General features: G+C 46.4%; 1 protein-coding gene across 1 annotated transcript in view; it reads right to left on the bottom strand.

The window, feature by feature from the left end:
- Tgfbr3 (transforming growth factor beta receptor 3) overlaps positions 1-15,284 on the bottom strand; it is a 199,622-nt gene that overhangs the window by 63,589 nt on the left and 120,749 nt on the right. Inside the window, exons 5-10 of the mRNA XM_013350914.2 lie at positions 14,266-14,449; positions 10,577-10,745; positions 8,898-9,045; positions 3,273-3,465; positions 1,302-1,645; positions 746-898 (exon numbers count right to left, since the gene is read on the bottom strand). Of these exons, the coding sequence (XP_013206368.1) occupies positions 746-898; positions 1,302-1,645; positions 3,273-3,465; positions 8,898-9,045; positions 10,577-10,745; positions 14,266-14,449 (1,191 nt within the window). The remainder of the gene's footprint in view (positions 1-745; positions 899-1,301; positions 1,646-3,272; positions 3,466-8,897; positions 9,046-10,576; positions 10,746-14,265; positions 14,450-15,284) is intronic.

Consider the following 15,284-nt stretch of genomic DNA (forward strand, 5'->3'; position numbering starts at 1 on the left):
AGAGGCAGGCAAGAGAGCTTGGAGGTGTCTGAGGCAAGCAGCTGGAGAATTCACGCCTTGCTCTTAACAGTCAAGAAAACAAAAGCATACAAGAAAGAGGTGACTTCTGGGACCAGGATATCCTTATTCTTTAGAAGCAGTTGAGACCTTAGACTCAGTAGATCACCGTTTCTTCCCAGTGCTAATTTGGAAATCAGTTTAAAATGTCCAAGTCAAGTACCTCACTATCATATGGACGGCAGTGGATGATCTTTGTAGAGGGGAGGAGGGCACTTGTGCAGCCTTTTCTCAGTTAACTTCAAAAATAAAATTTCTTAAATTTAGGGTCTTTCTTAGAGGTGGAGAGACTTGATAATTTTACCAAGATTTTTTTTCTGATTTTAAACTCATGAGGGAAGGAGTCAGCTGTCTGGAGATGCACATATAACCTAGGGCTTTGGGATTTTACTCCCATCAAGACCAACCTATTTGACCCTCCGGTGTGACCGGAGCAGGATGGCACAGGCACTATCTCCTTCCTGGTTGACCATTCAGATGGAAGGAGGAAATATGTGATTACCACAGCTCCAGCTGAGAAAACAGAACCTTCAAATCCCACAGGCTCACTGATAAACCAAAACAAGAGTTCGGGGTCAAAGTCCATCCCATTTTGCTGAGATCTGACTTCTGGCCTTATCTCCATCCCCGTCGTCTTCCGAGACATGGGGAGACTAACACTGAGCGATAACCAGCCACCACTACTCACTGAGTTATAGTAGACCACACCGTCAGGGGCTGACCGCCAGTGTCCAGTGCCACAGCCATTCAGGGGGGACTCCAAAACAAAGTGGGTGCTGTTCATTTTGGCTTTGCATGAATGATTTGACAGGGTGAGCTCTATCTCTGAGTAGTTACCGGTCTGAAATGGACAACAGAGTGGAGGGCTTCACAGCTGCTTGACAAACCCAGGAAGGAGCAGTGCCTACCTCAGCCTACCTCAGACAGAGGCGGCTTGCGGCCTGCACCATGCGCCTTCCCCTCCCACCTTCTCCCCATTCACCCCAACCTGTCAACAGCCCCCGATTGTGTTTGTTGGCACTGAGAACCCAATAGCAAAATATTGACACAGGAGGATCTGAACTCCTCTCCTCTTTTGAGAACAACGGGAAGTCAGATGAGGGCAGGGGAAGTGGCCCATCCAACTAGGGGAAAAACTACCAAGTGTAGGGTTCAAAAGTGAAATAACTTCAGGGAAATAATGGACGCAGGATTGCAGCTGGCTGGGGGAACGTTTCTTGGGAGGACCACACTGAGCCACTGACCTTGAGAGAGTCTCTGAGGGAGTCTTTGCTCACAGTTACGGTCAACTTTTCACTGTCACACTTGACCGACAAGGCGTTGGCCACACCCCCCTGTACTTCTTCCGGCTCTCTGTGGTCCCGAAACAGTGGGATGCTGGGAATGGCAGGATTCCTTGGATGGAGAATCCTATCTTCTCCCTCCTTCCAGCCTTTCTTGGGGATATTCCCGAAAGAGAACGGGAGACCTTCATCTTTGTTCTTCCCTCCCAGGAAGGGTGGGTTATCCAGGGCAGGCCCGTGGCCATGGCCCAGCAGGATCCAAAGCTCTGGAGGAGTGGTGTGGACTTCCTCGTCTCTCATCTCCTCTGTGGGAACAAAAGGTGAAGCATTGTGAGTGGCTGATGCCAGGCTGCATCATCGTTAGAGACGGGGTGACCGGTAACAAACCTGGAGTCAAAGCACAGGGTATAGAACTGACTAAGCAGTGTGGAAACCCCAGTTCTGATCAGGGTTCTAACTAGCTGAGTGGCTTCGGACATGTGACTTATTTCTCTGTGACTCAGTTTCCCAAGTTTTAAACTTTAGAAGTTTGGATTGTAACCATGATCCTCAACTTGGGCTTCACGTTGAAATCACTTTGGGGCTTTGGATAAAATGCAGCTCCAGTGAGTGTGGAGCTTCTAGTGTGACAGCAACGCTCGACCACGGCCGAAGCCATTCTGCTCCACAATTTCTAAGTTCCTACCAACTATATCCTTGTGCCAATTGGGGCAATAACATGCTATGCAAAGGTCCTTAAAATATTTCATTTAATCCAGGGGTCTTAAAATCATTTCTCAAAATATCTCTTGAAACAACATTGGCATTTTTATTTTCTATTTTGCAGCACCAAGGATCGAGCCCAGGTTCTTTATCATAGTGGGTGAGTCCTCTGCCTCTTTAACACTGCTCTTTTAGAATTATTTTGCTACCTTCTTTTTGACTGATAAAAATCTAGGCGATATCCAGGTACCCTGGTCCTTTTGAGCCTCAACTCTGGAACACTTATTCCTTGAAAGGAAGATAGAATTCCGTAAAGGCCACATGGAGCATCGCCATGTTTCCAATAATTGCGAGAGAAACTAGTGTTTCCCCAGGATTCTCTGCATCCATGGTTATCTGAGCCCAGCTGATGGATGCTTAAGGCTCAGGGTAAGATAGGCAGAAACCATTAGGAGACGTGACCCCTCCTTCAACATGATCCTTTTGAAAAGGATGTTATAGACAAAGCACCAAAGGAAGTCACAGCTTTGGAGTGCTTTCAACACGCACATTGATAAAAAACAAACAAACAAAAACACTACCACCCCACACAGAAAACATCAACAAAACATTTTGGCAACTCAGTAGGGTAGATGTTGTTCTTGTTATTTTGATTGTTGACAAGGAATCTGAGGTTCAGGCTTGGGGATTAAGTAACACCTCCCAGAATAGTAAATAAACACTAACGCTGGGTGGGAAGGTAGAATGGGAAGCTTTGATCCATCAGTACTGTGCCACACGGTACCATTGGGTGAGGAACAGGTCCAGAGATCAGAGAACTAGGGGGTTCAGGTCACACCTACTTTAAAACTCCAGACGCTCCAGAGGGCTTGCAGACTCTGTTTCTGCTAGCCAAACTCCCCACCCTGAAGAAATTCTCCCCCGTCTGAGTCCCCATGGCTATTCTCCCGTAAACTTCAGCCGTTGACCACAGGCTTTTCCCCAATGGTCCTGCCCCCTTGGTCTTCTCAGTTGTGATTGGTCACTAATCATTCTAATGTAATCACAGAAGACTTGGTGAACAAAACATGCCTGACATGTAATCCATCACGGAACATATGCGCTACGGCTGCCTCCATTACTACGTGAGCTTAAGCTTTACACCGTCAAACTATCAAACCGCACCACAGAAAATCAGTAACCATCACGTGGACGTGAGTGTCTTTCCAAGAGACAGAACACCACGCGTACCATTATTGTTCTCAAGCCGGAGATGAAATCTATTCGCCACAGGCACCATGGTGTATGACGTCACTGGGCTGTAGCCATTATCCAATGCCCACTGCACCAGATTCTCTTGGGTGGAAAGGGTGTCGTTTTTTATCGACTTGGTCACTGTCATGGATCTTTCACTGTCTTTTCCAAAGCCAACGCTGTTGGTAGCCTAAAGGGAACAGCAAAATTTCACTTGTGAGTATAAAACTGAAAGTGCTTTCTAGGAGCCACGCAAAGTCAAGAGGATCGGTCGGTCAGTGTTCCAACAGGCAGCACTGACCCGGCTGGGTGAGTCACAAAAATGAAAGACGGAAAAACAAGTGCGTGGGAAGGGAATATTTTGTGGGTGTCCACAGGGGATCAAGGTGGGAGCTGGGGTAGGCATGATCAAGATACATTGTATCATGTATAAAGTTGTCAAAGAATAAGAGATATTGTCAAAGGATACTTTGAATAAGGGGTTACCTGAAATCAGCAGATCCTAGATTGTATAATGAGGACCTACCCTGCAACTCTTGTCTTCCTTGGATAAGACACTGAGATACAAATTAACACACACAAAGTGACGCCCACCCACGCTGCCTTCTCACTTTATTTTGGCTGCTTGTGCTAAGTACACATTTCAAATGTTCCCTTCCTATTTTTATTCAAAATTGTGTATAAAGTACTCAGGTGTGCACACTCTGTAACAAACACTCTGTGGTTTTGCCTCTTGCAGCCTCGACCTAAAGGAAAGACAGTAGGATCCCGTGACTCTGCCAGTGCTGTCTAAGCTATTGACTTCCACATGTAAAACTCAAGTCTTTACATTTCATCTATAAGTTATGATGGGTTTAGCCACCCTGAAGCTTTATTCACTTGCCAATTCTGTTAATTGTACACTTTACTGTCTGGAGTATTAATTAAGAAACTGCTCAAGTATTAGCACTTTATTTAGTAATAAAGGAGGAATCCATAAACTATATATTCTTATATAGGCAACACATCTATTGATGTGGTCCCTATATAAAGACAACATGAAAATTCATGAAGCCATATTGAAAGGTTAGCTTTTATGTAATAATCAGCTACAATTGCTAAAATGCTGGTGTTCTTTCAAGGAAGGATTCGGATAGCCTCTGGGTAGCCAGGGCGTGGCAGGGTCTATGTGCTCTACTGACGCCTGTGACAGGGATCTTGTCAGTGGGTGAGGGACCTGACCACTGCAGAGGGACCCAAGGGCAAGGCCCAGTTTGCACAACTGCTCTGGCTGAGCGGAGAAGCTTCCAGAGCATAGATTATGCCATTGTCACGCTGCATCAAAATCCCTTTAATTTCCGTGCCCAGTGATTTTCTCCTGCATATCTGCAGCATTTTTTCTAAATGCCTCATTTGTTTCCCATTCTGTTTGCCCCAAACATGACAAATATTAATTCTTTCCCACTGTAAAGTCATAAAAGATGCACAGGCTCTCATTCTCTTGGCCTCCTCGGTTGTGGGAGACTGTCGGAGGACACATACACTCCAGGGCTCACTAGCTGTCGCCTAAGATCGTCTCCTGTTACCCAAAGAGCTTATCTAGGGGAAACCTGCCAGGCTGGCCGCTCACGACTCCATGTGTGCACACAAGAAACCAGATGGAGAGAAACGGAATCCTGCTACCGTTTGTAAGCTTGGTTGTTAGTGACTGAGATTAGTTTAGTTCTTACTCAAACTCAGAGGAAAATCCTAGGGGAAGAATGAGAAGAGAGAAAGGGAAGGGAGGGAGAGAGGGAAGGGGGAGGATGGGTGAGAAAAGGAAGTGGTAATGAAAAAGAGATGAAAGACAGAAATGGGACAGAAATCAAGGAAGACCCAGGCAGCTCTCAGAGCCTACTATTTGGTCAACGGGAGTTTCTGAGACACAGCTTCTTCCAGCCTTTCAAAGCAGCATGTGTTTTGACTGGCTGGAACCGCAACCTTGGCCTAAACAATTCTGCCTGGCCTCTTCTGCCCTAGACGTTCATGTTGTCAGACAGCTGAGAAAATACTCTCTCCAGATCCCATCATCTCAACAGCCACCTGTCCTGCTGTACCAGGACAGAGTGATCTGTTCATGCCTTTCCACATAAATCTAGATGCTGTCAGGGTAATTCATATTAATTATGGTTTGGAACTTAAAAGATTGGACATCACTCTACACGCTAGTAAAGCAGCAAGACCCGGGATAATGGGAGGCAAATTGGTTCTCAGAGTTGAGTAAATTCCTCACTTTTGTATTCCTGGACTCTCCAGGTTTTCCCAGCTGTAATACAGTCAAATGGGGGCTCAAGGGGAGTCTCCCCAAACACCACTACCACACTCCTCAGCTCCATTGTGAAGTATTAAGTGGAGCCTAAGTGGCTGTGCCCCATGCCCTAGAAATGATGGTGCAGGGAGGAGGGCTTTAGGGGAGCAGTGGGGAGAGAATACCAAATACACACACACACACACACACACACACACACACACACACACACACACACATGCACTGAGGCTCTAAACTAGCAATGTGTTTTCTAAGAAGTCATATTTGTGATGCTGCATCAAAGAGCACAAGAGGAAACAGCTTTCAACTTTTAAATTTATTATAATTTTATCGTGTGTGTGTGTGTCTGTGTGTGTGTGAGTCTCTGTGTGTGTGTGTGTGTCTGAGAGGGGGGAGGGGTGGAGCTTGGAGGCCTACTTGTAGGAGCTGGTCCTCTCCTTCCACCATGCTGGTCTCAGGGACAGAACTCTGGCCCAGGAGCCTTTACCCATTTCTCTGACCCATGAGAGGGAACGGCTGTGAAGCCCCCCTCATCGTTCCTGTTCTGGAGCTCTCCCTGCTGTAGAAGTCACAGCACCCTGTCTACAGGACACCCAGGGAACAAGACAGAACCACATTTTAGTGCTGTGCTTTTTGCATCGCTCTGCCGATCTCTTTGACCACTGTCCCTCACACAGGCTGCAGGCTGCCCTTGCTGTAGCTCTGACAAACTCAGCACAGCCACGCACGCGCCACGGGGTCATTCTTTCGCCTCCCTACGAACTGTGGTTCCTGTTTCCACCTTGGTTCACGAAGCACTTCACTTCCTGTGGACAAACTCTTCCAGCAAGCACTTATAGAAAGAGGATGGGTTCTTTTTACAATGGGTCCATACTAATATGTACATATATTTCTTAGGTACTCTTCCTTTAATACAAGGAGCAAGGTTCTGCCATTCTTCTGCCAGTGGAAGAGAATCTGAGGCTTGCAACTGAGTAACACACATAGCTGAGAATTTCCACCTACCTGTGTGTTTTAAGGGAGAGAGGGACCCTATGTGCCCTAAGCACTTGAGGGATCAACGAAGTCACCTGAACCACACAATAGCTTTCAAGGCAACTGCTGTCACCCTGTATCCATTTCACAGTTACAGAAACAGACCCCTTGTTGGTTAGACTCTCTACAATGAACTGGGAGACGGACCTTGAAGCTGGCATTGTATGCTCCAGTCAGGATCATTTATTTATTTATTTATTTATTTATTTATTTATTTATTTATTTATTTATTTATTTATTTATTTATTTATTTCACTTAGCAACCTTGTCAGTACAGGGAAGACAAGGATTAAGTTCTCCACAAACTACGTCTCCTTTTCTAATTTATTTATTTATTTATTTCACTTAGCAACCTTGTCAGTACAGGGAAGACAAGGATTAAGTTCTCCACAAACTACGTCTCCTTTTCTAAGCAGCAACTTAAATCTATGTCTTCGCATGCACCCGTCCCTCACGGCACAGTTCGGATTCACATCTGGGACAGGGAGTTAGAAGTCAAATAGCTTGAAACTGAGTGGAGAATTGGAGAAGAAAAAGAACATGATGAAACATTACCTAATTGTTTAGCAATGGTGTCATGTATTATCCAAAATTGGCCTGGAACACGAGTCCAGCCAAAGAGAGGAATAGAAACAGATCTTGCTTGGGATGATGGCCGATCTCATTTCTAGTCTTTCTGATTCCTCTGAGAGACAGGGACCTTCAGAGCAAAGCCCAGGCTGCTGCTGTCCAGGCACATGCATTCAGGGACAGCAGGAGCCACAGGTCAGGGCCGAGAGCGTGCATGAACACTCCAGCAGGGAGCTGAAACATACCGTATGGTTTTTTTGCCTTTCAAAGCTTGATTCTCTTTCCTGTTTTTGTTATTCTGAAGCTAAAAACATTCAGTTGATGTGCCAGGCAGCAAAAGCAGCAGACACTCCAGGTCGCCACCACCCCTCCCCTCATGTCATGCCAGGGGAAGGCAATCAAAATACCCACGACCTTGGAAAATCACGGCTGGGGTTTGCACTCGACACCAGCTTCATCCGTCACACTACACTTGATGGGTATTTGGACTGTTTCAAAGTCTAAGAAAAATAAAATTTAAAAAACCCCTAGGAACAAGGAAGAATTATTTTAAAATTGAGATGTGTGTGCTACTGGCTTTGTCCGCTCCTCTGGTGAGTTCACCTATGAGGCTGGGATTGTAGAGAACCGTTGGCTTTGCCAACTGCTGGATCCCATGGAAGGTGCTGTGTGCGAGTGGACACAGAACCAAAACAACCGAAGGCAATCTCTTTTAAAAAAAATCAAAAATCTAAAATCAACTCCAGCTGTTTCGAAAAAGGCACTGAAAAAGATGCCTGTCAATTAAAAATACCTTAAAATTTTACTCTTCAAAAAGATGCCAAGGGGTGTGATACATACATGCATACATAAATTCATATACATGCACACACACCCATTACATAATATAATTTGCTCCAATATTCAGTCAAATAGTTTTCCCCTGACATGAGTTTTATTCCGTCAAACTTTAACATTTTAGTTTCCCAACAAACTAGCTACCACGTTAACAGTGTTCCAGAGATAAACTGGAGCAAACCTGTGGTTACTTTTGAAAAAAATCACGTGTGACACATATACAAGTGTGTGTGTGGTGTGCAAACATGTGAATGGAGACCAGAGGTCAACATCAGGTGTTTTCTTCACGCTATGCCTGCCTCTGTTTCTGAGACCGGGTCTCGCACTGAACAGGAGCTCACCATTCAGCTAGGCTGTACAGATGGCCAATGAGCTCAGAGGATTCTGAGTCTGCCTCCCACACTCCAGCACTGGGAATACATATTTATCTCAACAGGAAAATCTATGCCACGGCTGTGATCAGATGGATCTTCCTTCCTCCCTAAGCACCTTAACTCCAGAGTAAAATGATATTGAGTCTCTAAAGAATACTCAGACATGAAAAATGTACTTTTGTTCATTGCTTCATGTTTACTATGACTAGAAAACACACTGATTCATTTCAAAACTTTCCTAATGAGGTAACTGGAATTCAGAAAGCTTCAAGGACTTGTCCAAGGCTGTAATTTTTAAGTAGAAGAACCAAGACTCAAACCCACATATTATACTCCCTAGGGCCATGTTTTAGCCACCACACTGACTGTCCTATCAGGCGAAACCAAGCAAAGTTTGCAAAGTAGAAGCTAACAGATCTAGAAAGTTCAAAGAGGCAGAATCCTTGCAAAAATAACACACACAACCACAGTTTAAATCATTGCTGTTTAACAAGACCAAGAAATGCACTGCCAACTTACAATAACTTTCAGGCTTCCCTTGACGTCAAAGGATTTGATCACCCAGTTGACATCCTTCTTGCACTTCAGGATGAGGATGAGGTCTCTGACCACCTCAGGGCCCTCTCGAGCGGGTTGTATGTCAATGACTATATCCACCTGGAGGGGGCTGTGTGTGGAAAACAAGGCGAAGTCAAGACCCGAATGCCAGGAACTCTGCCACCACTCCCAAGCCCCGTGTTTCCAGTGTCTGGCCAGTTGATTAAAATACTGGCGTGGGTCCCAGGCAAATGACATGTGCAAAACACATTGCTGTTGCACACATAACAAAATGGGTTTACATAACAATAGGAACACGGGCCTGATGCTAATTAACCACACAAGTTTTTCCTTCTAGAGAGGGGAGAGAGAAAGGCAGTTACTCAATGCAGCACCATCTGAAGGATCTTGAGCTTCATTTTGAAGCAGAATTGTTTGTTTTCAAGCTTCTGCAACCCGCCCTTCATTAGCCTGTAACTTCTAAGACCCTTTATGCAGAAACCCTTGAAATCCTGACAAGAGTGGCTGATGGCTGTGAGGTGGGAGACACTCAGAACTTCATAATAAAATAAGAAGCAAAAGGCCTCTTGGCTTATGTAAGAGTTGACTTAGGCATCAATGGTGGTTAAAGAATCATAGTTGCATTTACTTCCCCATACTTATGGGTATACAGTTATTAAAGAAAATTATGGGTCAGAGAATTCAGCATGAAAGAGAATGATTTTTATTTACAATTTTTATTTACTAAATGATCACACCTTTCGTCCTGAATTTGAGGGGAGTCTGTCTTGGCTTCACTTATGAAACATGATAACCATGGTGCCCCGACTTCAAAGGTCTGCACGCATGTTCCAGCTCCTCCCAGTCCCTTTGAATTTTCCAGAGTTCTGTACATGGAACTGAACAGAATCCTACCCAAACCGATCTGTAGTCAATATTGAAATGAAAACTCTATTATACACGTCATTTCAAAAATACCTCTACAATACAACTGTAAACTTCAAGTCACTGGTCCGTATGAAATACAGATCAGCGTGGAAAATAATAATTTTTTTCTACTTAAAAAACAAATTATTTTCAATAGGAAGAATCAAACTTCCAGGCCAGCATAGGAAGCTGAAAGGCAGAATAAGAACATAAGTGGCAAATTGTGCCATCCTTCGTATGTACCATGAAGACCCACTCCACCAACACACACATGGACACACACACCCCACACATACACACACACGCCACACATACACACGCACACACACACACACACACCACTCATACACATGCACACACACACCACACCACAAATATGCATACACACACCACACACACGCACACACCACACCACACACATGCACACACACATACACCACACACACATACACCACGCACACGCATGCACACACACTACACACGCACGCACACAGGCACACACACATGCACACACACACACCACACCACACCACATACACACACACACCACACCACACGCACATACCACACCACACACACACCACACCACACACACACCACACCACACACACACCACACCACACACACATGCACACACACATGCACACCACACAAGCACACACACTCGCACACCACACACACACACACACACAAACACCACACATGCATGAGGTCACATGTACACACAGGCCCACCTGTGTGTGTTTGAGTTGGGGGCGATTAGTTCAATGATGTGTACTTCCTTCTCCTGGGGCTGACTGGACAGGACGCAGCCTTCGGCAGGCTTGGGTTGAAGGTACTCAGCAAGGTAATTGAGCGAGAGAAAATTCTTTCCGATGGTGCACATGGGAGGAAACACTTGATCTGCAGGCAGACAGAAGGGGCGCCTGGTCAAACCACTGAGCTTATGGGACCAGACCGGAGGACAGAGGTGACAGACAGGACAAGCCCAAAGGGCGGCAGGGGCGGCGGGGGCTCATCTGTGCCTTGGTTACTGCAGAAAGGTGCTGCACTTTGGCTACTAGTGGCTTCTTTTTCAGGTTCCTGCCCATTTCCTGTGATCCAGATTGTACCTGTTAGGACTCTGTCCCTCAGACTCCGACTCAGGATATCATGGACATTTTCCTTTCCATAGGGCTCCACAGTTAATTCTAATGTAAGCCAAGGCCAAGACTCTCAGCCCTGAGCTGGGGAACGTAGTTCAGGTGGTAAGGTGTTTGCCCTGAGGTTCCACCGCCACTTCGTGCCTGAGGTGTGGTCATGGCACAGCCCCATAATCTGGCCACTCAGGAGGCAGAGGCAGGAAAATGAGAAATTTAAGATCATCTTTGGCTACATAGAAAATCTGGGGCCAGCCTGGGCTACAGACCCTATCTCAAAAAACAAAAATCAAAGAAGATATACATGCCATAAGGAAAAATGAAGTCATGACACATTCAGGAAATGCATGTGACCAAATAATCCAGACTCAGAAGCTCAGCTCTTTCCTCCAGAGAACCCAGCCACTCCTGTGGTATTCATTTGTTCCCAGACCACAGCTCCTCCTCTGGGCTGCAGACCTAACTGTCATCTGTCTACCAAGAGGTTCCCACCTAGACACTCAACACTGGGTCTGTTTTCAACCTTACAGGCTTCTCCGTGGATACCTGCAGCCTCAATGCCAATGCCTATTGGTTCTCTACCCCGAAATTAAGATTAAAAGTGGGAAGCATGGGGAAGAGAGAGAGACAAACTTTTACTCTTTTTTACACGGCTGCCTTACACAACTAACCCTGGCACGGCTCTTGCCCATTCTCAAGGTGCTTTTACAAATACCACTGGGCTGAGGACTGCTCACCACCTGACCCGGGAAAAGACATGCCAGTCACAAAATCTGAAGATCTTCCCAGTGACCCATGCTAGTTACAGAGCGCGACACCCAAAGGGACTTCCATCTCGCGGCTTAAATATTTAAACAGAAGCTGCTGTCGCCGTGACAGCTGGCGTCCAGGAAATTATCAGGAGGGGAACCAATCAGACCTGGCACTTTCATGACTCAGCCTTGTGTCTTTTAAATGTTAAGGATGGGATGATGGGCTTCACATCCACAGTGGCACCGAAGCACAGGAGATGAGCTTTCAAGGTTCTCAGGCTGCGCTGACACTGCCCCCTCCCCAACCTCATACAGCTTCTGTTTGCTGGTCTGCAGCTCACACGGTGGCACTGTGGCCCTAACCCCGGCAATATCCTCGGCACCACCTCGGCACAAAGGGCACAGTCGTCAATATGGCCCTGCTTGTGTGATTGCTGCAAGAGAGGGTTGGCGTATGCATCCTGCATTTTTTTTCTACAAAACTCGCCCAAGGAAACAGCCCACAGCTTCACAATTCGAGCTCTTGGAGCAGCACCCCGCGACATCGGCTAAGGGGTTTTCCAGATGTGCGGATGAGGAATGCGTACTTCACAGCTGCAGCCCTGGGATGCCTCCCCCAGGTCACAAGATGGAAAATGATATTGGAACCGTAGGGCTGAAATCTGATTGAGACTCAGGAGGTGTGTACATGGGCCAGGAGACTCAAGAAGCCAGGCCCCTCCTGGGACTGTGGCTCGCATTTCCTGCACAGGTGTGTCTAGGCTTGTAGCTGGCGCATAATAGACACATAGCACAGGCTTCTGGAGTCAGCAAAGGATGATGTGAAATCTGAGACAAACAGCCAAAGACCCTCCCCCCCCCCTCCCGTGGGAGAGCCACTCGGAAAGGTTTAACTATCCCAAAGTTGCTGTTCCTAAAGTTCCGGATGCCACTGTCAACTACGCTGAGTGAACCAATCACATTTTGTTGCGAGGAGTCCCCCAGGTAATGTGACTTTCCACCAGCACAAAAACAGGAAACAAACAAGCTGCCTCCTTACAACACTGGCCCAGGTGACTACTGCGCTATACACGTTGTCAAGGAAACAGGGCCCAGTATTCTACACGTTCCCACTCCAGATCTCCTTATTCTAACAATGTAAGACTTGTTATCCCTTCACCCTTCGTTCTACTGGATTCTGCCTCAGACAAGCAGAGATCTTGGGGTTTTTTATTCTTATTATTTTTCCAATCTCTTTATTCCAGTGCGGTCTGACTACCATGAGAATCTAGGAACAAACTTGGGCCTTTCAACCCCGATTCCCATCTAACCCCTTTCTCTGAGCTACAAGCCACTTTTTATTCTCACCTTCACTCGGGAATATGCCTGGGTAAGACTTGAGGGAGGGCAGAGTCCTTCAAGCATTAGACAGCGTTAGACTCAAGAGTGAGGGGCTCTACAGTTGAGAACGGCCTTTGCCACTTTCTCGTAATGTGGCACATTCACTGAACCCTCGCTAAGCCCCATCCGCATACAGTGACAGAAACAATATCTCCTCCTTGGGGTTGCCATGCCGAACATGGGAAAACTCCAGACACGGTCTTTGCTGTAGCCAACACATCAATGTCAGTGCCTGCCTTTACACACCAACATCGGTGCCCGCTTTTACACACCAACATCGGTGCCTGCCTTTACACACCAACGTCAGTGCCTGCTTTTCTTGCACTTGTCTCATTTTTACTTTAAAACAGACCCAAGCTGGGGATCAAGCACTCAACACCCCCACCCTGCGGGACATCTGGGGAGGAGGTGGCAGGTGCTGTCGACAGCACTCTCCCCAGCCAGCCAAGGACAAGGTCCCATCCACGACAGTGACTTCCCAGTAACTCCGCGGGAGGGGCAGGGGGACCTTCCAAATATACTCCACTAAAAATGATTTTGAAATACTTAAAAAATAGGCTTTCAAAACTGAGCTGTTGGATATTTATAACTTTCTGCAAGGCAAGGAAATTAAACTGCGCCAACTCTTATCAAAGCATATGTAGTTCCTCTCTCCAAACTGTGTCCTTGTAACAAGTGTTAGTACTAAAAATAATATTTTCCCTCTGTTGGTGTCTGAGATTTAACTGATGTCTCAACACCATAAAGGGACAATGGCTTCAAACATCTGCAGAACAGCAAGTAAGAAGCTGCCCCGGGTGTCAAACCCATTCCGCTAAATCCTTCATGGTGTCAGTTACCACTGCCTTTCCCCACACCTTAGCCACTTGCTTGTTCTGGATGCCAGGGCTGACGGTGCTCTACATCCTATACAGCAACCTGCTTTTCTCTCAACCGTACTATACCTATCTCTCAGCTGGTTATAACCAGCCCCGTTTCTGCAGGAGAAAGAGGAGGGGTATGTGGGAAGAGTCGTTCTCTAAGAGATCCCTAGGTCCCTGCTGGTTCCAGCTCTCTGGACCCTACCATCCCTGGCCCTGACCACCTGGATTCAGAAAGGCCAACAGTCAATGATTACAAATCTGTCCTTAACAGAAGCCACGCAGGATTTACCTTCCCCCACTTTAATGTAGATGTTTCTTGCTATCTTGAGTTCCGTGAATGAAGTCACCGCTCCGTATACCTTCTGGGCCCAGTTTAGCAGATGCTCGTTTCCTTGAGGAAAAGTCCTCTCTTCTGTGTCCGCTGTTGAGGAGAAGTTTCCTGATGAAAACTGGACTTTAGAGCCCTTCGACACCTGAAGCAAACAGGACGGGGCATAGTTAACATGGCATAGTCACCCAGAGTCAAACAGAACTAGAGAAAGCGCTGGCCAGATTTTCCCATGACACCTAATTTGTCTCTTCTCTCTGCTACACAAGCAGATGTATCAGAGGCAAGGCCTCTGGGAGCAGACTCAAGTAACCCCCAGACCCACTTCTCCCAGATAAGCCCAGGCAGCACGGCCCTTCGAACTTTGAAAGAACCCTGTGATGAGAAACTGGGAACTGGGAACAGTCCGAATCATCTTTGCTATTTCACACACGTCTCCGTGAGAGCCCTCCTTCCAGGCACCGCTGGTCTTCATTGGTGCTCACCCGTGGACTGAACTGGACATTTAGGGGAAACACTGCACCTCTCTCAATACTGACAAACTTTAAAAATGTCGGCTTTGGTGCTTGCCACATTTCTCGCAGAATGTCCGGCAGGTCTCCAGTACAAGAAGGGCAAAGATTCTTTGTATGCCCAGGGAAAGCGGCGTTATGACAGGAAACAGAGTGGCTATGGTGGGCAGACTAAGCCTATTTTCCGCAAAAAGGCGAAAACTACAAAGAAGATTGTGCTGAGACTGGAATGTGCGGAGCCCAACAGCAGATCTAAGAGGATGCTGGCTATTAAGAGATGCAAGCATTTTGAACTGGGTGGTGATAAGAAGAGAAAGGGCCAAGTGATCCAGTTCTAAGCTGACCTTGTTATGAAGACAATAAAATCATGAGCTTTCACTCAAAAAAAAAAAAAGTCGGCATTGTCATTTCCTAAACAGCAGGCATAACTCTCTGCATGGAATTTATTCTAGATTGGGGACCATTAGT

The sequence above is a fragment of the Microtus ochrogaster genome, linkage group LG1 (genome assembly GCF_000317375.1).
Source record: "Microtus ochrogaster isolate Prairie Vole_2 linkage group LG1, MicOch1.0, whole genome shotgun sequence".
NCBI lineage: Eukaryota > Metazoa > Chordata > Mammalia > Rodentia > Cricetidae > Microtus > Microtus ochrogaster.